Source organism: Corylus avellana, chromosome 2 (assembly GCF_965113065.1).
Source record: "Corylus avellana chromosome 2, dhCorAvel1.hap1.2, whole genome shotgun sequence".
NCBI classification, from domain to species: Eukaryota; Viridiplantae; Streptophyta; class Magnoliopsida; order Fagales; family Betulaceae; genus Corylus; species Corylus avellana.
This window is the reverse complement of record NC_142491.1, coordinates 9,387,067-9,413,596: the sequence shown is the minus strand read 5'-3', so window position 1 is coordinate 9,413,596 and position 26,530 is coordinate 9,387,067. Positions and strand designations below refer to the sequence as shown.

The following is a 26,530-nucleotide window of genomic DNA, read 5'->3' as shown; positions in this document are numbered from 1 at the left end:
GACCACTTACCTTTTTAAAAAAGTTTTTTTTTTTCCTAATAATAATAATAATAATAATGTGGGGGGAGGGGGGGTTTAGTAATTTTGATTCAATTTCATTTAGACCATGTGTATTGTTACCAAATTAAAGAATTAGAATAATTATTCCATTCAAACTTTTTCAATTCCCAGTAATACCTATTTCTTCTCCTAATTGAATACTCGTTCCACAAACTAAATGGGACCAAATAGAGTTTTCATCTAAACTGGATTAGAGGAATTTCTTTCAAGTTAGTTTATAAAAGTGACATGTGTCCCTTGAATATGTGAAAAACACATGCATTTTTAATAGCAGGGATAACGTTAGAATAAATTTTATTAAAAACTCATGTACATCTCATATGTTATTAAAAAAATAGATATATATCACTTTTATAGATTATGTTGAAGAAAATTCCTCCATTCTAGTTTGGAGGAAAACTCTATCCAATGGAGCCTAAAGAATTGAAATAATTATTTCATTCCAACCTCTTCTATTCCTAGTAATACATATTCATTTTCTTACTTGAACATCTATTCCACAATCCGAATGGGTCATAAGTAGTAAATTTTACTATTACTAATGTGGGTTAACAAAGATTAAAAAAAATTTCTTAACTAAAAATGATAGGAAATTACTTTATTTTATCTACTCAATTAAGATCATAACCAAACTTGAATTCATTCTAAAGACTACTTAATTAAACTTGAATATAGAGTATAAACTTAAATTAAGCTTGGATTTAACTCGATTTTGTAAATAACAAACTCGATAAAAATATTAAAAAAACTTGATAATAATATAAACTAAATTCAAACATTTCAATCTACTAATTTTCTTTGCCTGGCTTTGGTAAAGAAGAGAACAAAAAAAAAGCAAGTTTTCATGCCAAAAAAAAAGAAAAAAAAGAAAGAAAATATTATCTATATATATATATATATATATATATAAACCAAAAAAAAAAAAAAAAAAACTGAAGACCATATCACATATTCACATATACAATCTTCAAAAAACGGCATCAAAAGAAAATATCACATATACAATCTTTAAAAAACCGTCAATAATGTACAATGGAGGTGAGAATAGATTGGTAATAATCCCTGATGAGGCTAGAGTTTGACACCACTCTCTCCCCCCTGGTGCACAACAACAAAAACCACAACAAACAAGGAAATATTGGGGAGGGGGGTAGACACATGCTATGAGGGTTTGGCTTTCTTCTCTGTCTTAATACCTACCTGAATTCTTCGCCCTCAGCTCTGTCTCCTCTCTCCCTCTCTATCTCTGTCTTTTTTCTCTCTCGCTCTCTCTCATCCATTGAAGCTTCTTCAATCTAATTCTGTAAGAGACATAATTTCGTGGAGAATCTTGAAGATTTTAAGGGTTTACCAGCGAACCCACGTAGCCTCAGCTCTCAGGTAGGATAAATAATTGTTGATTTTGCATCCTGTAATGAATTTTTGATTCCGGATTTTCTCGGATATTGGATATAGGTGGCCTTGCGTTTTATGTGTATTATGAATCCTTAATTGTGTGAGCTATATTTACAATTTCAATGCTTGTTTGAGTTTTAGGGTTTTTGAGGTGAAAGACTATTGCTTTCTGGGTGTTTTTGTGTTCCTTAAGTGGTTTTGGGAATTGGGTATCTGAGGACTGAGGGTAATGATATATGTTTTTGGGTCTGTATCAATTATAAGATTTGCGCAGATGAGGTTGAACAGTATTGGTATCTGGGTCTGTGTGAATTGATTGAGATATGAGTCGTAGGGTGCGGCGGAAGGTGGCGAGGAAGGGGAAGGTTGTTTTGCCAAGTTATCCTGAAGTAGAAGATGAAGTTTTGGTTTTCGGGAGAAAAGGGAATGTAGATTGGACTAACCTGCCTGATGATACAGTGATTCAGCTGTTTTCGTGTCTGAATTATCGTGACCGTGCAAGCTTATCATCAACCTGTAGTACATGGAGGGTTCTAGGAATGTCTCCTTGTTTGTGGAACTCTTTGGATCTTCGTGCACACAAATGTGATGTTTCCATGGCAGCTTCCCTTGCTTTTAGATGTGTGAATCTTCAGAAGCTTAGGTTTCGTGGTGCAGAGTCTGCTGATGCAGTAATACATCTTCAAGCTAGGAATTTGTGCGAAATAAGTGGCGATTATTGCAGGAAAATAACCGATGCGACTCTTTCTGTGATTGTGGCTCGACACGAGGCACTTGAAAGCCTCCAGCTTGGGCCAGATTTCTGTGAAAGGATCAGCAGTGATGCAATAAAAGCAATAGCGTTTTGTTGTTCTAAATTGAAAAGGCTTCGACTTTCAGGAATTAGGGATGTTCATGGTGATGCCATTAATGCCTTGGCTAAGCATTGTCCAAATTTGACTGATATTGGGTTTATAGACTGCCTCAATGTAGATGAGATGGCTTTGGGAAATGTAGTATCAGTTCGTTTCCTCTCAGTTTCTGGGACATCAAATATGAAGTGGGGTGTGGTTTCGGACTTCTGGCATAAGCTGCCTAAGTTGACTGGGTTAGACGTTTCAAGAACTGATATTGGTGCAGCTGCTGTGTCAAGATTGTTATCCTCATCAGACAGCTTGAAGGTTTTGTGTGCCTTGAATTGTCCAGTTATCGAAGAATATGCTAGTTTTCATGTCAATAAAAATAAAGGTAAACTGCTGCTTGCCCTTTTTACTGATATTTTCAAAGAAATAGCTTCGTTATTTGTCGATACAACGAACAAAGCGAAAAATGTGTTTTTGGATTGGAGGAACATAAAGAATAAGGACAAAAACTTGGATGAAATCATGAATTGGGTTGAGTGGATCCTATCCCATACACTTTTGCGCATTGCCGAGAGCATTCAACAGGGTTTGGATGATTTTTGGCTCAAACAAGGTGCAGCACTGCTGCTTAGTTTAATGGAGAGCTCACAAGAGGATGTTCAAGAGAGGGCAGCTACAGGACTTGCATCGTTTGTTGTCGTTGAAGATGAAAACGCCAACATAGATTGGGGAAGGGCTGATGCAGTTATGCGAGATGGTGGCATACGTCTCCTTCTAGACCTAGCAAAATCTTGGCGGGAAGGGCTTCAAGCAGAGGCTGCTAAGGTAAATTTATTTTTCCAATTATGAACCATCTGATTTTTAATAAGTTTAATTTATTTTTGGTCTAAAAAGATGGGCTGGGTAGATTTTGATAAGAGTACTTCCTACAATGGACATCATGCATTCATGGTCATTCTGCAATTATTTTCATTAGTTTACTACAGTGTGAGCTTGTAGGTGTAAATGTGGAATCAGGTTAACTTGTTTCCTTTTTATCTTGATATTTTTATTGTGTAGGCTATAGCAAACTTGTCTGTGAATAACAATGTCGCAAAAGCTGTTGCTGAAGAAGGAGGAATCAATATTCTTGCTGGTTTGGCGAGGTCCATGAATAGGCTGGTTGCTGAAGAAGCTGCTGGAGGATTATGGAATCTTTCTGTTGGAGAAGAGCACAAGGTTTGATGTTTTGGAATTTAGTCTCTCATTGTATGGCATAAACTCTAAATTTATAGCTCTGAATACATGAGAATTCCCTATTAGGGCGCCATCGCTAAAGCTGGTGGAGTAAAAGCATTAGTTGATCTTATATTCAAATGGGCTAATGGTGGTGATGCAGTCCTGGTATGTTCCCTTAATATCATGTATTCTTTTTGCTTAGCTACAAGCCTTTCATGCTTTTCTTGATTTTCACTTGCATACAATTGGAAGTTATTGTTGCATGATAATTAAGTTGTGGCTTGTTTTATGTTTATGTATTTTCAGGAACGTGCAGCTGGTGCATTGGCAAATTTGGCAGCTGATGACAAGTGTAGCACAGAGGTTGCAGTGGCAGGCGGTGTACATGCTTTAGTAATGCTTGCCCGTAGTTGCAAATCCGAGGGAGTGCAAGAGCAGGTATATTTTCATTGTTAAAATAGACCGTCTCAAATGAGCATATTGCCAATGTTGTAAGCATATGTATATATATATAAAAGCCGAATCACTCTCAGAAGTGTTTTAATATTGTGACATGTGGCGTGAACCTTTTTTTGTTTTAATGCTAAACTGGTTTTTAAGGCATAATTTGTGAATCGGTTTTTTAAGAGTGAATTGGTTTTTAAAGTAAAAACCAGTTCATTAAATTAGCGTAATTAATGGCATTTAATTATATTTGAAGAGTTTTTCATATATAAATTATTCAATAAATTAAGTATTATTAATATCAAAATCAAATAAGGAAACAAATAATACAAATCAAATCATGTTGAAATTTATATGGATTAAACTAATTAAAGTTAACGGCCTTATGATATATAGTAAAATTTTATGCGACTTTGATAGTTTTTTTTTTTTTTTTGACAACCTATAATGAAAAGTTCGATAGAGATGTGTTTAAAATTTGAAATTAAACTATAATAAAGAATCTCGCGCATATTTTTTTTCTACAACCAAAGTACTTTTTCGAATGTTCATAATTTTGAGTTTTATTTGTGTTGAAATCTAATAAGTATTAACCAACAATATTAGAGATTCTTTCTAATTTTATATTAATGTTTTGATCAAGCAAAATTCAAGTTTTCCTCTTGCAATTATGAAAAAGTAAATTTCATAATACTTATGAAAAGTACGATTATAATATTTTTTAATTTTATAATTAAATTGTAATGAAGAATCCCGCGCATTGCGCGGGTTATAAGCTAGTTTATATAACTTGCCAATCAAAGATCGGGATTCAAAGTGGCGTGCTTTCAAGATATCTGTTGGCTTATTATCAAAGATCAACATATTGAAATTTAGTAGCTTTTGGATTTCTTTTTCGGTTTTAAACATATAATTTAATTTTCAATTTTAGTAAGTGGAGTAGTTAGGTAGCTTTTTTTGTGGCATGAGCTGGGTTATCAGATTGGACCCTACATTTTATGCTCAATGTGCTAACAACTCTCTATTATATAGATATGAATGGTTGAATTCTTAAGAAAAGAAATAGGACTTCAAATATGGTCAAGATTCATGATTGTGGTGGATTTTGGCTTTGAAACTCATTTTGTAAATGTTAAATTGACCGTTGTTTCCCTCCCTCTATTCTAAGAATGTGCCCCATGTTTATGATGGTGCTTGAAAACAGGCTGAGATTAAGATGTTAAAAAGTAAAAAGGATAGAAAACAACTATAAAAGGGAGACAAAGCCATTGGCGTTGGCGGAACACGACAGAAGTATGTGCTAGGGTTTCATTGTTATACCGAAAGGTTGAGAAGAAAGGAGTGGAATAGTTGTGCTTTTGAGCTGCTAAAGGTTTCAACTTTCTTTGGGGTGTCCTTCGGCGCTAGATGAAGAGGTGGAATAGGTGCGCTTTTCTAGCCAACATATGGCAGTGGTAACAGAGTAGCTCTTTTGGGGTTCCTTGTGGCCATGCATCGTTAAGCATGGTGGTGTGACCTTCGCGTCCATAGAGCTTGTTCTGGGGAAGAGATGGCTAAGAGTTCATATACAAAGGTATTGGTTGGGTCGGGGAAGTGCGACAATCACTAGCAAGACTATTGCGGTTAACCATGATGCTACATGATTGATGGTATGATGAGCTAACTATTGGGGAAGGACTGGGGAGGTATGTACTGTTTACGCTAAAGGTGGTTGTCAGACAACTTGCGTGGTAGAAGGGAAGAACCGCTCAATGGGTGACACAAGAGACAAATGTGTCTATCATGATTTGCGAGCCCAATTGGCACGCCTGAGAGAAGAGTTAGACTAGGTTCTTGAGTGTATGGATGTGGGCTTGGGTCTTACTGGGTTAGGGTTTAATGTTAGCCCAATAGGGGAAGGTGCGGTGGGCTGAAGCCTAACCCTAGTTTTGCAGGCCTCATTTGGTTCTTTGAAACTCAAACCTTTGCTATTGGGTCAAAAAAAAGGTGCGACAGGGTCAAACCCGCCCCTAAGTGGAGGGTGAAATCATGGGACTAGTTTCTGCTAACTTGGGGTTGGGCTTGAGTACTAGTGTGGGCTGTGTGGGTGCAAGCCCGAGCTCTATTTGGGATGATGGTCTTCCGAGTGAGTCACCGGTGGGTTTTGTAGCTGCCGTCATTCAATTGAGAGATGAGGGGAATGGGATTTCAGGGGATGATAGTGTCATTTATGTTGTCAATGGCGTTTTGTCTGTGGTCTTGTCGAAGGATGCTTGACCGCAACCTCTTGTTTAATCCCCAAGCTTAGATTTCACTGGCGGTTAGGTAGCTACGATTGTTTTCAATTATGAGCCTCTGGTCATGGGTTTTGATGATGAATCTTCCAATTTGGAAAGTTTATCAGGTTTGGGCAAGACTTTAGATTCGGGCGTAGATTCTATCATCGACGATAAACTATTGGGTTTGGTTGGTTTGGCGACAGAAAAGGAGACTTTAGCATCAGATCCAATTAATGCACATAGTATGGGCCTTTGTGTTGATGAGGTAATCCCAAAATCTTATGAGTGGGTAGTGGTGGTAAAAGGGGGGGAAAGGGATCTTGTTGGGCTTGGATTTGTCTCCTTTGTCATCACTTTTTGGGCAATTGGGGGGGTGTTAAAGTACAAGACAAATTAGAGGCAGAAGTGGACTCTACAACTACTAATCCTTAGAGAACTACAACTCTCATAGGAAGTCTAATCCACCGAGAACTACATTTCACAGTGATCTCAATCTTCAGAAGATAGTTAGAAGAGATAAGAACAGAAAGAAAGCTCGACTTCTATCCTAATGTTGTCGTAGTGTTCGATCACGTTATTATCACTATGATAATCGTGATTCTAGGTAGTAGATATCAATTGTAACTCTATTGTAAATCTTGTCTATATATATTTTGATAAGAAATCTTGTCTATATATATATATATATATATATATATATATATGGAAACCACACAATGTGGTAAGTGAGTGGAATCAATTTACACTACAATTTAAGTGTCTTATGTGTGTGTGTGGTGGGTGGGGGGGGAGTGGTGGACTTGATGTGGCTAAGGAGATAGGTGACTTGAATTAGGGTAAGGAGAGTGATTTGGTTCCCAAGGAGGGAGATGAATAGTTTTTTGGGTGTTAAAGATTCTGCCACTTTGGCGGGGCTTGATGTGTGTTGTATAGAAGGGAATAGTCAGCCATGTTTGGAATTGGTTTTATGCTCTCGGGGGAACGCATCGTTTGTGAGCCTTTGAATTGTTGTCCACCTTGTGTGAATGACAATCTTGAGTGTTCAGGGCCAATGGCTTCAAGATTTGAGGTCTCTAAGGTTAAATTCTGGCATGGTTTGTGGTGTAGAAATATGGCCCTTAAAAAATCCTTTCTATATTTAGATGGTATTACTTGCGCAAAGGATGCTTTTGTTGTAGCTAATGTGAAACTTTCTAGTGGTTTCATTTAGTCAAATGTAAACTTTTCTAGAGCGGCTCATGATTGGAAGGTGGATATCTTTTCCTCATTTTTCAGGGTGTTGTATTTACAGGAGGGTGAGAACAAGCTGTAGTGGGTCCCCTCCAAAAGAGGGTTGTTTGAGCCTTTTGGAATGTTTTCCTCAGTTGATGTAGGCTGTCTTGGGTTATGCATAAATGAGTAGTCGACTTGTATGCTTTTTGGTGGATTGTTGGCAACACTTAAGAGTGTTGTTGCGTGGAATATGGTGCCTTCGTGGCTTTTGTGGTGTCTATGGAGGGAAATGAACAACAAAAGTTTTCAGGACTGTGAGAGGACTTTGGAGGAGATTAAGTCTTTATTCTTCAATGCCCTGTATCTTTGGACAACTGTTTTTGTTTTTCTTTGGTGATTAGTTATTATGATTTTCATGTTCTTTTTGCTCATACTAGTTAGGTGGTTTCTATTGTATACTTTTTGTATGCATTTAATGATATCTCGATTACTTATAAAAAAATGCATTGCTTGTTCTTATGCTTCGAAGCAGTCTTAAGTTTGAGGATGAATCTGGCTAAATCAAAGTTGGTCCCCTGTTGGCAATGGCAATAATGTTGAAGGTCTTACTAGCATTTTGTGTTGCAGGATCTTTTTTTTTTCCTATGAAATACCTAGGTCTTCCGTTGGGAGCTTTGTTTAAGGCCAATTCTATTTGGGATGGCATTATTGAGGAGATAGAGCACTGGAAGAGGTTGTATTTGTCAAAGGGTTGGAGGGTTACCATGATTAAAAGTATCTTATCTAATTTGTGTACGTCATGTCTTTCCCCCCCCCCCCCCCCCCCAGTTGGTGTTGCCAATCGCATAGAGAAGTTGTAATGAGAGTTTTTGTGGGGTGGCATTGGTGATGAGTTCAAATTCCTCTTGGGTAGTTGGCTTAAGCTTTGCTCTCCGATCTTCGAAAGAGGTTTGGGAGTTTGAAATTCAATTGTGATGAATATAGTGCTTTGGGGAAGTGGCTATTATGCTATTCATGAGAGAGAGGCCCTCTAGAGGGTGGTAGTGGATTCTAAATATGGAAACTTGTGGGGTGGGTGGTGTTTAATTGAGGTTCATGTGTCATATGAGATGGGGTTATGAAAAAATATTAAGTGGTTCTGGGTGGATTTTTCTAATCACACTAGATTTGAGGTGGGTGATGATTCCTAAATTAGATTTTGGCATGACGTGTGGTACGGTGATCAGGCCCTGAAAGTAGCTTTTTTGGACTTGTTCAACATGCCCATTTTAAGGATGCTTTCGTGGCAAATTATTTGGAGTTTTCTAATGACTCATTAGTGGTATGTTAACTTTATCATATTGGTTCAAGACTAGGAGGAGGATCTCTTTACCTCATTCTTCAATTTGTTTGCACTTTAGATTGAGACGGGGAGGTGAAAACTTAGGTACCTTCCAAGGGAGGGTTATTCGATGTTAGATCATTCTACAATGTCCTTAGTCTCCATGATAGTACTCCTTTCCCTTGAAGAAGTATTTGGCGGAATAAGGTTTCTATTAGAATGGCATTCTTTGCTTGGTTGACCACTTTAGGGTAAATCCTCACCATGGATAACCTAAGAAAACGAAGTGGTTGATTGGTGTTGTATGTGTAAGAAGAGTGGGGAGTTAGTGGATCACCTTTTACTCCATTGTGAGATTGCTAGTGCTCTATGGAATACGATCTTCAGTTGTGTAGGGTTAACTTGGGTTAGGCCTAGATGGGTAGACATTTTTGCATGCTGGAGAGGGCAATTTGGTAGTCATTAAAACGCTGCAGTGTAGAAGATGGTTCTGTCCTGCCTAATGTGGCGTCTGTGAAAGGAAACAAATAATCAGAATTTTGAAGACTGGAAGCAGACAATGGTGGAATTAAAGGCGTTTTCTTCAAGACACTTTATTATCAGGCGGCTGCCTTTGACTTTAATATTTCTAACTTTCATGCTTTTCTTGATATTTTTTCTTCTTTGGGTAGGTGTTTCTCTTGTATACTTTAAAAGTACTTGGGTTGCGCTTTTTAATGAATTTGCGATTACGTACCAAAAAATATAGTGAGAGAGAGCCAGTGATTTATGCCTCGCTTGGCTAAAATGGTATGATTATAACATCTTAAAATTGATGTAGTCATTGATATCCGATTTCATGTTTCAAATGGTTCTGTAATATTATCTGGCACAATGGGTTTTCTACAGGGAGTTCCCATTGCTCTCTCTCTCCCCCCCACACCCACACCCACACCCACACCCACACCCCACACACACACACATCTAATTTAAAATGTATACTTCATTTCTCTATTTGTGTCTGCATGTGGCTTTGTTCCAAACTAATTTGGTGCACTCCTTGTATATGCAGGCTGCTCGTGCCTTAGCTAATTTGGCTGCTCATGGAGATAGCAACAGTAACAATGCTGCTGTTGGACAAGAGGCAGGTGCTCTTGAAGCACTTGTTCAGCTTACACGATCTCCTCACGAAGGTGTCAGGTAATTAACAATTTCTTCTGAATTTATATTTCCTATTTAATCTTCATTATAGCTAATAGATTCACTGATCCATGGCTTCTAACTTACATAATATTGTCATTTTTTTAATCATCTTCCAACTATTTTCATTCTTTTTGATAAATGCATTTTTGTATAAACACTGAGTGGCAGGCTCCTCACCCTGGTGGGGCACCCCAAAAGAAGAAATAGGGGAAACAAAGAACTCCCCAGACTGCATTTTGTAACTGTTTAGATATGTCTATTTGATGGGCATGTTTCTTACCCTCGAAAAGTTTCATGTTGGTGTTTGATTGTAATAATGCTTCAGGCTTTATTTTACATATGGAAGGCTTCTCGGGTAATACTAAGTATATTTCTAGCAGTTATAACTTATCTGTCTGCTTATTTTGTAATGGTTGTCTTTGAAGCTAGTGCCTTTTTTCATTTATTTATTTTGAGAAAATGATTACTAATGCAAAATGGAGTCTTGAATCTACTATTATTCATTTAACATTTTACAACTTTAACAGTAATATCCACTGTAGCTTCCTTACTATGGATTTTGGGTTATTTTTACCCTTTCAGCCACTCAAAAGATGCCGTCGCTGTGGAAATCCCCCAAGGGCAGGGGGTTTTGTGACATTTCTGACTAAATAATTTGGAACTTATCAATGCTGTCAATGTTGACTCGCAACTACTGTCTACATACCAATCTTCTTCAAATTATATTTTGTAGACTTATTGAGGCATTTATGGGAGAAATTCATTCTTTTTCCTTGGTCACTCTAATTGGAACTTTTGTACTTTATGAGACCAATGTTTTTTTAAACTCGTGAATCTGAACTTCTGTTTCTGCAAGCAGGATTAAAATATTCCCTTGTTGTTTTATCTTAAATGAGCCTCTTTTATATCATTATAGCGTTGTTTGTTTATCAGTTTTATCTGATCACTGTATCTGCTTATCAAATAGGCAAGAAGCTGCTGGTGCATTGTGGAATTTATCGTTTGATGACAGAAATCGAGAAGCAATTGCAGCTGCTGGTGGTGTAGAGGCTTTGGTATGAAATTTACCTTTTTGAGCCCAAACCATTTTAGTTGTTTGATCCTACATTGAATTTTGCATAACATCCTATAATAAGAAGTGCTTCAAGAGGAAGTATTTGTGAGATATGCTGTTCGATGCCTATTTAGAAAGTGCCTTCTTAATTGACTAGTGCACACCAAGTCCACCTAAACGAAACGACCCTTTTGTCCCGTAGCATCCAAATTTTCTCTCTTCTCTCTCCTACCCTTTCTTTCCCGGAGGTGGGGCGCGGAGGTGCGTTACTCCTCCTCTCGTTTGTCCCCTGTCGTTTAGCTGGGGCTCCTCGCGTGACGTTTGTATGGGTCTGTCAAGAAGTTGGTCTGTGGAATCCAAAGACTTAGAGATGTTGGTGAAGGATGGCTCTACTGGCTTGAAAATCCAAGAGAGATGTAGAGGCTTGCTGTGGTCCGTCTGTCTGAGCAACCAAGAAGCAGTTTGGCTATTGGATATTTTCGATGAGCTGGTGGCAGCGAAGGACTCAAGGGTTTTCAAGGATCAGGCCAAGCCTGGCTTTCCCTGTGTTCTAGCGCAACATTGTTTCAACAGACATGGTGGTTTCCTGGTTATAGAAGAATACGATGGTAGGGAAAGGTGTGGGTCAGTTTTGATTCCGAGTGGAAATTATCAGCTTTATTTGCTGACATTATTGCCAGCAATGCTCATCGGGGCATGGCTTCTGGCTCAACGGTGGGAAAGAAAGGCACGAGAGAGTTGAATAACCTGTTTAGCTCCATCAATTACGAAGCTCATAGTGCTAGTACTTCTCGGGTTCGAAACAAGGGGAGGGCTCAAAGAGTTATTTAATGAAGCCATAATTGTTATCGTGGAACGTTAGAGGGTTAAACGTTGGTGACAAGCGGTTGAGGGTTAGGAATCTTCCAAGGCAATGGAAGGCTGATATCATTTGTTTGCAAGAAACTAAACTGGATTTTATTTCCAGCAGTGTCATTTCTAGTTTGTGGGGTTGCCTTCATGCCGATTGGTGTTATGTCCCTTCCATAGGGGCTTCAGGTGGCATTTTATTGATGTGGGATACGAGATTCGTGGAGAAGATCAAGGTTTATACAGGGGAGTATGTTGCAGCCTGTTCTTTCAGGAGTGTAGATGACTTTGCTTGGGCTTTTGCAGGGGTCTACAGCCCCAATCTTTATAATGAGAGAAGTTCTCTCTGGGAGGAGTTGGTTGGTCTGATTAGTTGGTGGGATTTGCCTTGGTACATTGGTGGCGATTTCAATGTTGCCCGTTTTCCTAGTGAAAGATCGACAGAGCCCATCTTTGTTCCACGATGTTAGAGTTTTTGGACTTTATTTCAGAGCAGAGATCGATGGATCTTCCTCTAGCTGGGGGATCATTCACATGGTCCTACAATACCTCTTGGTCCAGAATTGACCGTTTCATTATGTTGCTGGATTGGGAAGCCAAGTATCTTGATTTGCTTAAGAGAAGGGTCTCTAGAGTATGCTTCGATCATTTCCCCATTCTTCTTGATTGTGATTGCTTCCAAGGGGGCTAAAGACCTTTCAAGTTTGAGAATATGTGGCTGAAAACTAATGGTTTTGTGGATCAAGTGAGGCTTTGGTGGTTGTCCTATCACTTTAGAGGCATCCCTAGTTTTATCTTAGCCCAAAACCTGAAAGCTCTAAAGGTAGACATTAAAAGGTGGAACAAGCAAGTGTTTGGTAATGTGGAGTTGCTTAATAGAGTGAGATTTGAAGAGCTAAGTGCTTTCGATAATATGGAGGGTGAAAGAAGCTTAAACAATGAAGAGAGGGCGAGAAAAAGCCTTCTAACCAGCGAGCTGGAAAATTCTATCTTGCAATAGGAGATTAGCTGGAGACAAAAGTCTAGGGTTCTCTGGCTGAAAGAGGGTGTTAAATGCACTCATTTTTTTCACCGAGTTGCCAACTCGAATAGGAGATTCAATTCCATAGAGTCCCTATCGGTTAGCGGCTCTATTTCGGGGATCATGCTATCTAGTTCTATGAGACTCTGTTTTCAAAACACCATAGTTGGAGGCGCAGGTTGGATGACCTTCCTTTTGATCTGTTGGACACTGAGGATGCCTCTCGTCTTGAGCTTCCTTTTGAGGAACAAGAGGTATTAGAGGTGGTAAAGAGTGTGAATAGAGACAGGCTCCTGGTCCGAACGAGTTTTCTATGGCCTTCTTCTAAGATTGCTGGGATGTGATCCAAACAGATATTATGAGGGTATTTTCAGACTTCCACGCTCGTGGTTAGTTTGAGAAAAGTTGTAATGCCACCTTTATTGCTCTAATTCCAAAGAAGCCCGGAGCTTCGCATCTCAAGGATTTCCATCCTATGAGCCTTGTAAGCGGGGTTTACAAGATCATAGCCAAAGTTCTTTCCAATAGAATGAGAAGGGTGTTGGAGAAGATCATCTCAAAGCCTCAGAACGCCTTTGTTAAGGGAAGACAAATATTGGATTCTGTTCTAATTGCTAATGAATGCCTGGATAGCCATATCAAGGCTGGCGATCCAAGGGTGCTTTGTAAGTTGGATATGGAGAAAGCCTATGATCACATCAATTGGAAGTTCTTATTGTATTTGTTGAAAAGAAGCGGTTTCATGGAGAAATGGTGCTCTTGAATAGCGCATTGTATTTTGTTGGCGCGCTTTTCCATTTTGGTTAATGGTTCTTCGTCTGGCTTTTTCAGCAGTTCTTGTGGGGTGAGACACGGAGAACCTCTGTCTTCTTTTCTGTTTGTTATTGTCATCGAAGCTTTAAACAGAATGATCACAACCACTATTGACAATGGCCTTCTCTCAGGTTTCTCTGTGGGATCTAGATCTTCCAAGACGACTACTATTTCTCATTTGTTGTTTGTAGATGATACTTTGGTCTTCTGCGGGGCCAACACCGAACATATTAGTTCCCTACGTGCGTTACTAGTATGCTTTGAAGCTGTTTCTGGGTTGAAGGTGAACATGGCCAAGTCGATCCTTGTTCTTGTGGGAAATGTGGATGACTTGGTTGAGCTGGCTGGCATTCTAGGTTGCGAGACATCCTCTCTTCCTTTGAAGTACCTTGGTCTTCCTTTAGGGGCTTGCTTCAAGGCTAAGTCCATTTAGGACGACATTGTGGAAAAGATCGAGCGTCGGTTGGCTAGTTGGAAAAGAATGTACTTGTCCAAGGGTGGTAGAGTTACCTTATTAAAATCACTCTCTCCAACTTACCTACTTATTTCTTCTCTCTTTCCCATTCCAGCTTCTGTGGCAAATCGGATTGAGAAGCTTCATTGAGATTTCCTATAGGGTGGAGTAGGTAATGAATTTAAATATCACTTGGTTAGTTGCCCCAAAATTTGTTCTCCTATTTCCGAAGGAGGTCTTGGAATTCAGAGTTTGCGGTTGTTCAATCAAGCCCTATTAGGGAAATGGTTGTGGCTCAAACATTGTTCCATTGGACCGAAGCTTGTAGTGTGCTTAAGATTTCCACCATGTCTCAATTTTTATCTTTATGTTCATCTTTTTGCCTTTAGTGGGGCATTTCTTTGTATATTTCCCGTGTACTAGGGTTGTGCTCCTCTGTGCTTTTCAATGAATCACTTATTTATCAAAAAAAAAAAAAATAGTTGTGGCGTTATGTGAATGAGAGCGAGGCTTGGTGGAAAGCTATTGTAGATGCCAAATTTGATTGTGATTGGGGCGAGTGACGCTCCTCTAATCCTTCAAGATTGCATGGGGTGGGGCTTTGTAAGTACATTAGAAGGGGGTGGAGGCTTTTTTCGAGTCATACCAGATTTGATCCAGGTGATGGGTCTAAGATCAAATTTTGGGATGATGTGTGGTGTGGCGAGGTATGTCTCAACGAAGCATTTCCAGTGTTATATATAACATCACTAGTGCGAAGGATGCACATGTCGCTGTTAACATGGATTATTCGAGTGGCTCCCTTTAGTCCAATGTCAGCATTATTTCTTTGGCATACGATTGGGAAGTGGATGTTCTAGCCTCCTTTTATTCTGTCTTGTACTCCTTTAGGGGGGAATAGAGTAGGGGTGGACAAGCTTTGGTGGATTCTGTCTCGCAAAGGGGAATTCAATGTTAGATCCTTTTACCAAATTCTAGTTCACAAAGATAACCCTCCTTTCCCTTGGAAGAGTATTTGGCTGACCAAGCCCCCCTTCAAAAGTGGCTTTCTTTGCCTGGTCGGCAGCCCTAGGAAAGATTCTCATCATGGACAATCTTAGGATTAGACATTTGATCGTGGTCAACAGGTGCTGCATGTGTAAAATGAACGGGGAGTCTGTCGATCATCTCCTCCTCAACTGCGAGACCGCCAGTGCCTTACGGAACGCAATTTTCAGTCATTTTGGTCTTTCTCCTAATAGTGTGGTAGAGTTGTTCGCCTGCTGGTTGTCAGGGGGTCGCTCTCGGAGCGCGATAGTGTGGAAGATGGTTCCTCTTTGCCTTATGTGGAGCCTTTGGAGGGAAATAAATGACAAAATCTTCAATGTCCTAGAGAGGACTTTAGAGGAACTCTTTTCCTCTTTTTTTTTTTTTTTCTTTTTCTCTATCTTTACTTGGAAAGCTCTACTTATTTAGCTCCTCTAGGTATTAGCTTTTCCGACGTTCTTACCCTCTTTTCTCTTTCTAGTTAGGCGTTCTCTTATATATTTTCTATGTACTAGGGTTCTACCCCTCTATGCTTTTTCGTATATACAACATTACTTATTAAAAAAAATTTGACTAGTGCTTTCAGTAATATAGGGAAAAAAGCGTGAAGCCCTTCACCTGAAATAAGTAGTTTCTTATTGATTAATTTACTAATCGATTGCTTTTGACTGGAAGTATCATTTCTGTGAAAATCATGCATAATAAAAGGTACATGAGCTATAGGCTCCTGTTTGCTGAAGTTGACATGTAAGAAGTATGGAATTGTTAGGTATACTCCTTATCAAATTTGATAAAAAAAAAGTTGCTTTTACATGGAATATGTTTTCTTAATTTTGTGATGTTTCATCTTTATAATATTCACACACACACAAACATACAAAAACACAACACATGCATGCACGCATTATGTACTTAAGCTCACTCACTCTGTTAATTAATATTCTTTTTATAAGTAACTGATAATTAATATGTTTCTCCCAACTTATGTGAGAAGTGTTGATTTCACGTTGAAGATATCTTTTACCTACATAATCTTTCGGAACGATTTGAGTGAGTTCTTTGTTAAAGTGTCCTGCAGGTAAGCTGCAATGGTTATAATCTATTTATAGCGTGATGAGTTTTCTTAAATTTAAATCATCAAAATTGCAAAATAATTGTCAGTAATTTTCTGCTATAAAGTTTCACTGCATCTTGAAGATTTGTTCTCGATAATTTAGGTTGCTCTTGCACAATCTTGTTCAAATGCTTCCCCGGGTCTTCAGGAGAGGGCTGCCGGTGCTCTCTGGGGATTGTCAGTGTCAGAAGCCAATAGGTATGTGAAGAACTTTTTCCTATAATTGTTGTCTCATTTCTGTCAATACAGATGTGATTCCTAGACAAGCTTTTGATGCATCTAAGATTATATGTTCTGTTTGATCCACCTAAGAATTATGCTAATGCAAACTGACAAAGCAATTGTTGCACAACTAACGACAATCTTATGAGGGAGCACGGACATTTATCAATAAAAAAATTAATCAAATGGAAAGAGGGAAAGGTATACAAAACACAACTGTGAAGAGGAAAAGATTTTGATCAAATGCAATACTGCTTGTTTGCAATAGCCACATTGTCTGAATTAACGTACAAAATACAACTGTAAACGCCTGAAAGAAATTATAAAGCCCAATCCTGCTCAGTGCCTTGATATTTTTTATTTCCCTCTTTTTTAGTCCGAAGAGAGGGGCATAGTGCCTTGTTTGAATGAGCTTTGACTGTTATGACGATATCCTTGATACATCATATCATTACCTCTGCTGGAAAAATTGATGCGACCTACAGCTGTTAGTAGGGGTGATCAGCGGGCCAGTTATAACCGGCCCACCTGCAAGCATCTGCCCACCCGTAAGAGGGTGATGGGCGGATTTTTCCCCCATTACTCAAGCGGACCAAATCAATCTTTAAAATCCACCCAAAACAAGCGGATAGCGGTTTTAAGATATGCGGGGGCGGATAATACCTGCTTGCCCACCGTGCCTATTCGTTTTCCCAACACTCCCATTTTTCTTCTTCCAAGGTTTTTCATGTTTTCCCACACCGACTTTCTTCACTCCACACTCACGCCTCCTCCTTTCTCTCATTATTCAAATGCACCATACTTCTTTTCTTCGAGTCACACACTGCCCAAAGTTATACGCTACCCAAACCAACATCTGCGCTGATTGAGATTCTGCCACAACCCTTTCTCAGGAGGAGAGAGAGACCTAAGATTTGAGATTCTATCACAGCCCATTGTCAGGAAGCATGGCCTTCTTGGCCTCCATGATCTTGTTAAAGGCGCCGGTGGATGACATGGTAGTGGATACGCGTTAGCAGAGGACATTACGTTAGTCTCACTTTCTCTCTCCACATTCTTTGTTTATTTCTTTATTGTTTGTTGAGATTTGTTAGGCTTTGTTTGACCCTCTGTTTGGTTGCCGAGAAAATGGAGGAAAATAAAAAAAGGGTCAAACAAACGGAATTGCAAAAAAATACACATTCGCTGGGGGCAGATACGGCTGTATTCTGCCCCTGTGAATGGGCAGGCAGTTCCTGAAACCGCTCCCCGCTAGGGGGAAGATGCGGGGGCAGGGCAGGTGGAAATCTGCCTGTAGGGGGCGTGCTCAACCTAGCCGTTAGTGGCTTGGATACAAATCAATCAGATTGAGTTTTGATAGGGTGTTTGAATTCATTATATCAAAATCCAACTTGGATATAGTACATCATATCCAATTAAGTGGCAACCAATCAAAAAATTGTTTCGCTTATTTTTCAGTGCATGCAAATTCATCAAAAAAAAAAAAAAAAAAATCAGTGCAAGCAAGGATGTGTTTACTCTAATATATTATTGAAAGACTGATTGGGTAGCACATCCTTGTGTCAGGAAAAAAACCTGTATGTTTTTCTTAATATTGTTATTAGAACAACAAGAAGTGGCATGTTTTATTCTTTTAGTTAAAAACCGATGGTGCAATGGTAGTCAATGCGTGAGAGTGCATCCCGATGTGATTGTCATCGAATTTGTTGCAGTTTGTCTTTTGGTTCCATTATAGCATTAGAGATGGTGAAGGGTAATGCAAGTTATTATTATGCTGAAATGATAATGTTTGAGCTAGCATTCTAAGAGAGGCTTTTGAGTTTGCGCATCACTGAGAAGAGCAGAGGAGTCTCTGGAACTGTGGTTTTGGGCAAGTCTACCGTGGTTTGTTTGTTGGTAACTGTGGAGGAGGTGGTAAAAGGGGAGAATTTGAAGGAATTTTACAGGACTGTTAAGGGTGGGAAGTAGGGCGTATTTTGTGCAGAGGTGTAGGAATAGTTATGGGCAGTACCTCGCACTGGCGGAATGTATGAATGGGAAGAAACACTACGTCAGTGTATGATTGCTGAGTTCCTTAAACATGCTTTCAGTGTCTTCTGATTTGATATCTTGCAGCTTGTTGATAAAGGCATCATGTGGAAAAATGGAAAATTGGCCACGCTGGAAACATAGATGGATTGCATATCCCTTTTCCCAATGGAGTGACTGGTCTCCGAATAAAATAACTAGTCTTTTTGGTATTAGAAATAGTCATCAAGGCTATATCAATTTTATATAACTTTAGTTATTGTGGCTTTCAAGTTGAGTGACTGCTTTGTCTTAGCTTTCTTGTGTTATGGGTAGGGTTGTGTTCGAGCCAAGCTGAGCCGAGTTTTAGCTGCCGGACTCAGCTCAAATACATAACTTGGAAGCTTGAACTCGGCTTGAGCTTGAGCCGTGTTTTCAAGTTATGCTCGAATTTGGCTTGTTAGGCTCAAACTCGGCTAGCTTAACAAGCCGAGCCTCCAATGGAGCTCGAGTGACTCGAGCTTGATTGGAGTTTTGTAATATTTTTTACTTAAAAAAATTATTTATTAAAACATCAAAAAACTGTTATTCATGGAGAGCATGTCATTTAATAAACAAGCTAGCGCTCTCTTTTTGTTTTAAAAGATGCGGTGGCTTCCCTTTTTATAGAGCTATTCTTGTGGGATTCCACCATTTCCTTCCCATGTGAGACTTGAATGAAAAGGCATCTTCTCCTTTTATGGGCGAGAACCTTCAAGCCTGAGTTTTGAGGTCAGTCAATGGCAGATTTCGTCCATCTCTGCAGGTACTGTGTAGTGTTAGTCCATTTCGTCTTTCCACCGTTCAGATTAATGCTGGGAATTTGGATGAGAATGGTGTGTACAATGGCCAATCCACTTACAAAAGAGATATAAAAAAGTTGAAACTAAAGCTCACAACTCCAGCTCCTTATCCCCTCCCAAGCCCAAACCCAATTCAATGCCTCTCTCTTCCAATTCCCTCCCTTACAGTCCCTCAAGATCTCCACTCCATTCTTCCATGGATCCACTCCTCTCTTCCTCTCCAAATGCACTTCCTCTCTCATCCCACCATTCCCACAATCCCATACCTTCCTCCCTCCCATGAGAGCCATGAAATCAATGCAGGGTAAAATCGTTTGTGCCACCAATGACAAGATTGTGGCTGTGGAAGCCTGAAGTACAAGAGGTGGCTGAGGAAGAAGAAGAATCACCTGGCTCATGACCCAGATGACCAGTTCAAGGTTGGTGACTTTGTGCAATTGGAGAAAAGCAGACCCATTAGCAAGACTAAGACTTTTATAACTGTGCCGCTACAGAGTAAGAATTCGAAGAAAAAAGCAGCTGCAGGAGATGTGCCAAAGAACTTGTGCTTAACTTTAAGTGATATTGTTCGCAATTTTTGTCATTTGATGGGTATCTTAGTGATTGAATTGATGTCTTTGCTTCAAATCTATGTAATTTTATGTTGATTGGTAATGGGTTCGATACATATCCCATACTTATTACTTAGTAACTAATATACATGCTTATATATATTAATAAGCATGTATATTTAAATATACGAGCAAGCTAACGATTCGAGTTGAAGGAGTTGAGTCAAGCTTATACGAGCTAAGCCAAGTTTATTCGAGTATGTCTCGTTTAATATTCGAGCAGATTATTGTGTTTGTGAATGGGTCATTTATTATTCGAACCGAGACCAAATCGACTTTAACCAAGCCAAGCCGAGTTCACGAGCAGCTGGGCTTATTTAACACCCCTAGTTATGGGACTTTCAATCGTACTACAATATTTTTCTTTCCGAAGTATTGTCATATTCATCATAGGGCAGGATGCAATTTACTGTGCCTGTATATCGTAAATGACTCACATTATTTTATCTTATGTATGAATAAGATTATTCGGATTTGGAAAACATTCTGATATTCTCTTCTCATCACTGATGTATTGTTAGTCTGGTTGTATTTTGATACTCTTATGAATACTTTTTTTTTACTTTTATTAAAAAAAAAAAGAAAGAAAAGAATATTCCAGAATTCCTTTTAGGGAAGGATTTAATTTATTCTTCGTTATATGTTATATTGGCTTTGTCAAGAGTTTTGCAGCAAGAAGATTAGAGGGAGAAGAGGAGGCTGATTCAATATTATTCAGCTTATCCTTAACCTAATACAAACATCCTAATATATAGGATTAGGGAAATATCATAATGACCAAACTACCCTCAAACCCTAATGACTTTTCACCCTAATACCTCTTCTAATGCTCCCCCCCCAAGCTGGATCATATAAATCATATCAATTAAGCTTGGAAGAAACAAGCAAACAAAAAAACCACCGAGCGCCACTGCACAAGGCACAACGACAACCAACTACCGTGAAAACGCATAGTAAAGGATTTCTTTTTTCTTTTTTGTTTTTCACTGGAGATCACCAAAACATTTTTTTTTTTTTTTTTTTTTTTTTTTTTAAGAGTATGTTAAAGTATGTTGTTGTTTTTTTTTTTTTTTAGGTTACTGGCACTGCCCGTGTAGGCTTAACCCACACAGGCGGTGCTGCCACAAACGAGAGAAAACCAAACAAGAGGATTAGCCAAGAATCAAAACACACTTTGATACTATGTCAAGAGTTTTGCAGCAAGAAGATTAGAGGGAGAAGAGGAGGCTGATTCAATATTATTCAGCTTATCCTTAACCTAATACAAACATCCCAATATATAGGATTAGGGAAATATCACAATGACCAAACTACCCTCCAACCCTAGTAACTCTTCTAACAGACTCTAATGCCATGTATCTTCCTTTGTATTTGTCAGTGTTGCTATTGGTCGTGAAGGAGGTGTAGCACCTCTAATTGCATTGGCACGCTCCGAAGCTGAGGCAAGCATTTCCTCTTCTTAATGATCAATGTCCCTACCAAAAATTTTTATTTTCAATATCTGCTTTAAGAATAATTATGGCATAAGTTTTGCTTAATCTATATTTTCCCTTCAGGATGTCCACGAAACAGCTGCGGGAGCTCTTTGGAATCTTGCTTTTAATCCTGGTAATGCTCTCCATATAGTGGAGCAAGGGGGAGTTTCTGCCTTAGTTCATCTTTGTAAGACATCAGTATCAAAAATGGCACGCTTCATGGCTGCATTAGCATTGGCATACATGTTTGATGGGAGGTAATAATATTTGCTGTGACAGACATAATTATGCTCGCAATACTCGTTCTTTGTTTTTGTCAGGTTTACATTTCTGATGTTTTGCTTCTTTATTTAATAATAATGCCGTCTCTCCTATGTTATCAAAAAATAATAATAATAATAATAATAATAATAATAATGCCATCTCTATTTTTTATTTTTGGGGGACTTTTTACTTAATTTTTCTTTCCAAATTTTTTCCATGTGTTATGGCCTATTTCCCGATTGGAAAACAAAGCTTGGCTACAAAACTGCAATTTATCCATATAAAGCTAATTTAAACTACCAATGCACAGATAACTATACCATCAATGTCGGGGGACCAATTTATTTATTTTTTTGCTCTTTGTATTATTGTTATTTCTTTTCATTTACTTTTTATATGGATATTGGAGTTTTTGAGGGATATAGTAACAAAAGGTGTGTACAAAAACTAAACTAATTGTTACTCTTTTCAGTATATATAGAAGAGGCCTGAGCTCGGTGGAATACCATGGCATTAATTAAAAAAAAAAAAACTTTCAGAAGGAGAGCCATGAGAAGCTTTTTGCTTCATATAATTCTCTATTAACTCCTATGAGATATCTTGTTATTAGAATTAAAACAATTTTTCTTTTGTCTTAAAACCTGCAGTACTTTCCACCTTAATTCCCCAAAAATAAGGGTTAACAAGAGATTAAAGTATCTCCATTAATGGTTTGTGGATTAATCTTCATGTGAGTTATCTGAACTTGTTTTGGAAGAATTAACTTGGGTTTATATGAATTCAATTCTGTTCTACTCTCTGCAGAATGGATGAATTTGCTCTGATAGGGACTTCATCAGAAAGCGTTTCAAAGAGTGTGAGTTTAGATGGGGCTAGAAGGATGGCTTTGAAACACATCGAAGCCTTTGTCCTGACGTTTTCTGATCCACAAGCATTTGCTGCTGCTGCTGCATCATCAGCACCTGCATCATTGTCGCACGTAACAGAAGCAGCTCGTATTCAAGAAGCAGGGCATCTGAGATGCAGGTTTCCCTTCTCTCTATCAACTCATGTTCTTTCTGGCTACTCATATACATTTATACCAGTTCAACTCTAAACCCTTTCATTATGTTGTTAACCATTTCTTATTTCTGCAGAGTCATTTTCTGTCTTGAATTTGATTAGTTGTTATTCTCTTTGCTGTAGTAGTCATTTTGTTGTTACCTGTAAGGAAACTAGCTGTAATTGTTTAAATAACATGTAAGACAATTGAAAATACTACCTTATTTGTTATACAAATCTCAGCTATATAACTCACCCCTGAAAATCGGCTTGCAAGAGTGTGCTCAAGAGCTTATTTATACATGGTTAAGATTGTACGTAAGCCATGTGAAACACTTAGATCATAACATACTACCATGCTCTGTAGCAGGTGTCTTTGGCCACCCACTTTATCAACATTGACCCAGTGGTAACCGTTTTTCTTTTGGTTGTTCTACTCATTTATCAGTATTCAATAACTTAATACTATGCCAAGACATAGTACCAAGATATTTTAATCAAGCCTTTAGGTCACCTCCATAAATCGACCACAAAATTGCAACCCATTTGATCTCATACTCAACGAGCTGCGTCTCATCCTATTCTCGATGTGGTGGCTGATCTTTAGGCTTCGTTTGGCAAAAGCCATGGCCCAGACACTGTTCATAGTCTGGGCCATTGACCGGTTTTTAGACTCAACTTTTGACATTTTTTTACCATATTGCCCCTCTCTGAAATTTTTCCACAGACCTTCCAAATCTCGAAGTGCTTCAGCTATGGGAGAACAACTTCACGCTCGAACTCCCCGAAAACTTGGGTCGCAATGGAAAGCTCAAGGAACTCGACGTGGTGACCAATCATCTCACCGGGTTGATTCCTCGCGATTTGTGCAAAGGAGGGAGATTGTCGATGCTGATCTTGATGGAGAATTTCTTCTTCGGACCAATCCCTGAAGAACTCGGCGAATGCAAGTCGCTTACAAAGATCCGAATCATGAAGAACCAGCTCAATGGGACGATTCCGGTGGGGATTTTCAACTTGCCTTTGGTGGCACTGATCGAGGTCAACGAGAACCACTTCTCTGGCGAGCTTTCCTTCGAGCTTTCTGCAGGCGAACTCGGAATTCTCACGCTCTCCGGCAATCAAATCACCGGGAAAATTCCTCCGGGAATTCGAAATTTCAAGAATTTGCAGACTCTATTGCTGGAAATGAATAGTTTTTACAGGTGAGATTCCGGAGGAAATCTTTCATCTACACTTACTCTCGAGGATCAACGTGAGCGCCAACAATCTCAACGGCGAAATTCCGGCTTCAATTCGAGCTGTACCTCTTTAACCTCCGCCGATTTCAGTCGAAACAACCTGTTTGATGAAATTCCCAAAGGGATTTCCAAGCTGAAGGATCTCAGCATTCTCAATTTCTCGAGAAACCAGCTCACAGGCCAAATCCCCAGCGAAATCAAATTCATGACGAGCCTCACAACGCTAGACCTCTCGGAAAACAATCTTCGGGGAACAATTCCTACAGTCGGGCAATTCTTGGTTTTCGATGACAGCTTGTTCGCTGGGAACCCCAATCTCTGTCCGCCACATCCTGCCACTTGCCCGTCTTTTGTGGGCACTCCGGGTCAGGTTTCGGGTCGGAGCCGTAGCAATTACGGGGCTTGGAAGGTCGTAATGGCCGTGATCGCAATCGTAACGGCTCTGTCCCTGGTCCTCGTTACGGTTTACTTGATGCGAAAAAAGAAGCTCCAGAAGTCTCGCGCGTGGAAGCTGACGGCGTTTCAACGGCTCGATTTCAAGGCCGAGCACGTGTTGGAGTGTTTGAAGGAAGAGAACATAATTGGCAAAGGAGGAGTCGGGATATTACCCCTCCATCCTGGATATTTTGGGAGAAATAAATGAAGGATAATAGTGTAATTTCACATCAAATAAAAGGATTTGAACAGTATCTAGGCTGGCCATGCCTTTTGCCAAACACCACCTTATAGCCTAAAGGAGCCAACCTTGAGTATAACTCATCATTGAAAACTAGCTTGCAAGTTGAGGGTGCCCAAGAGCTTATATACACATAGTTAAGATTGTATTTAAGCCATATGAAAAACTTAAGATTGTAACAATTTACTCCTATATTGGTAGAGTTTTTAGGTGCTTCCTACTTTAAATGATCTTTGAAACTTCCGTTGGTTGATACTAGTGTATGGACCATTTTTTTGTCCTTATTTCTATAACCTCCAGCAGGAAGGTCATTTATATTGTGAACAAAAATTACTTTATGTTAAAGTCAATGTGCTGTGCTGAATCTCTCTCTCTCTCAGTGTGGGGGAGTTGATCTTTTGGTTGGGGAAAAGGGGGGAGGGTGATGCCATATACTTGTGTTTATGTTTTTCAAGTTCATAATGTTTCCTTTCTTCATCTGATTTTTGTACCTTGTTTTCATATTCCTTAGTGGAGCTGAAATTGGGAGATTTGTTGCCATGTTAAGAAACCCATCATCTACACTCAAGGCATGTGCTGCGTTTGCTCTTCTGCAGGTAATTGTACATCTCTCCTCCCTACCCCCACACCCGCGCACCCCCCCCAGCCCGCGGGGGGGCTCATTGTGTGTGGCAGTACCCATCCATCATCTTTTGGGTTAATTATTTTCACTAAAATTTGATAGACACTGTTAAACTTATTGGTGGAAACTCCACATATATCATATTTTAACTGCAGTTTACTATCCCCGGTGGCCGGCATGCTGTGCACCATGCGAGCCTTATGCAGAATGCAGGAGCAGCACGCGTTCTGCGTGCTGCAGCTGCGGCAGCAACTGCCCCTCTCGAAGCCAAAATATTTGCAAAAATTGTACTTCGCAACCTTGAACGCCACCACATGGAACCATCACTTTAAAATACTAATTCAGCTTTAAAGACACAATCTTTGGGCTGCCAATTCCATATCAAGTTATGGAGGTTCCATTCATAGACTGCAGAACAAGCAACACCAGAACACATTCTACTCTCTGTTAAGCTCTATGTAAAAGAACCAATTGTACTGAAGAAATGCGTTTTTATTTTTAATTTTTTTTTTCTTCTTCCTTTCAGCCCCCATTCTTAGGCATTTAAAGCTGGTTTATCTAGGTTTCAATGATTTTTCCTTCTTTTTTTTTTTTTTTTTTTTCTTGTAACAAATCTTCACATATATTAAAGGTACTCTAGGCGGGGGGAGGATTGATGTAACTTGTAAGAACCATTACCTTGTCATTTTTGTCTGCATTTGTTGTGACAAAACCGTCTTTATAATCATATTATATAAAGGCTGCTTTTAGACTTGTAAACGCTTTGGCTCATTATACATACCAATTTGGTGGAAAATTGATTGCATTAATGCTTATTGTTTAACTCAACTCAACTCAACTATTATCACATCATATATATATATATATATATATATATATATATATATATATAAGCCGAGTTTTGGCTTAGAGAGTGCTTAGAATTATGACACGTGTCATAAATCCATGTTTTTTTGTGAGTAAACCGGCCATCTTAGATAGTGCATAGAATTGCGACACGTGGCATTTAAGAGAGTGAACAAGTTTTGGGCATTTAAAACGGAGGTGTTTTATTTGTAATGTATTTAATTGTCTAAATGAAGAAAAAAAAATTGACTAAATGAAGAAAATAAAAGATTCCCAAATTCTCTATCTCTCTCTCTCTCTCTTTATTTAATTTTCTTTTTATCTTTTCTTGATTTCTGTTTATATATCAATGTGACAATTAAAACGTAGAGATTTTATTTGTAATATATTTAATTGTCTTAATGAAAAAAACAAAATGTT

The 26,530-nt window shown here is 38.9% G+C and overlaps 1 protein-coding gene across 2 annotated transcripts; it reads left to right on the top strand.

Moving 5' to 3' along the window:
* The first annotated feature begins 1,057 nt into the window (after positions 1-1,057).
* On the top strand, positions 1,058-26,017 carry ARABIDILLO-2. 2 transcript variants are annotated; one of them, XM_059587454.2, is made up of 13 exons: positions 1,058-1,440; positions 1,597-3,122; positions 3,357-3,515; positions 3,600-3,680; positions 3,822-3,953; positions 9,802-9,929; positions 10,900-10,987; positions 16,367-16,461; positions 21,324-21,387; positions 21,502-21,677; positions 22,489-22,710; positions 25,154-25,238; positions 25,420-26,017. In XM_059587454.2, exons 2-13 carry the CDS (start codon positions 1,779-1,781, stop codon positions 25,594-25,596), a joined length of 2,751 nt encoding a protein of 916 aa, XP_059443437.1. In that variant the 5' UTR covers positions 1,058-1,440; positions 1,597-1,778; the 3' UTR covers positions 25,597-26,017. The 2 variants fall into 2 exon arrangements, with proteins under 2 accessions (XP_059443437.1, XP_059443445.1); XM_059587462.2 differs by having other exon boundaries at positions 1,058-3,122.
* Positions 26,018-26,530: the final 513 nt, after the last annotated feature.

Excerpts from the sequence above, each read along its gene's own strand:
- ARABIDILLO-2 (XM_059587454.2), top strand. The coding sequence starts at position 1,779 with ATGAGTCGTAGGGTGCGGCGGAAGGTGGCGAGGAAGGGGAAGGTTGTT. Across the intron at positions 3,681-3,821 it reads ATGGTGGTGATGCAGTCCTG|GAACGTGCAGCTGGTGCATT; the intron begins GTATGTTCCCTT and ends ATGTATTTTCAG. Across the intron at positions 16,462-21,323 it reads TCAGTGTCAGAAGCCAATAG|TGTTGCTATTGGTCGTGAAG; the intron begins GTATGTGAAGAA and ends TGTATTTGTCAG.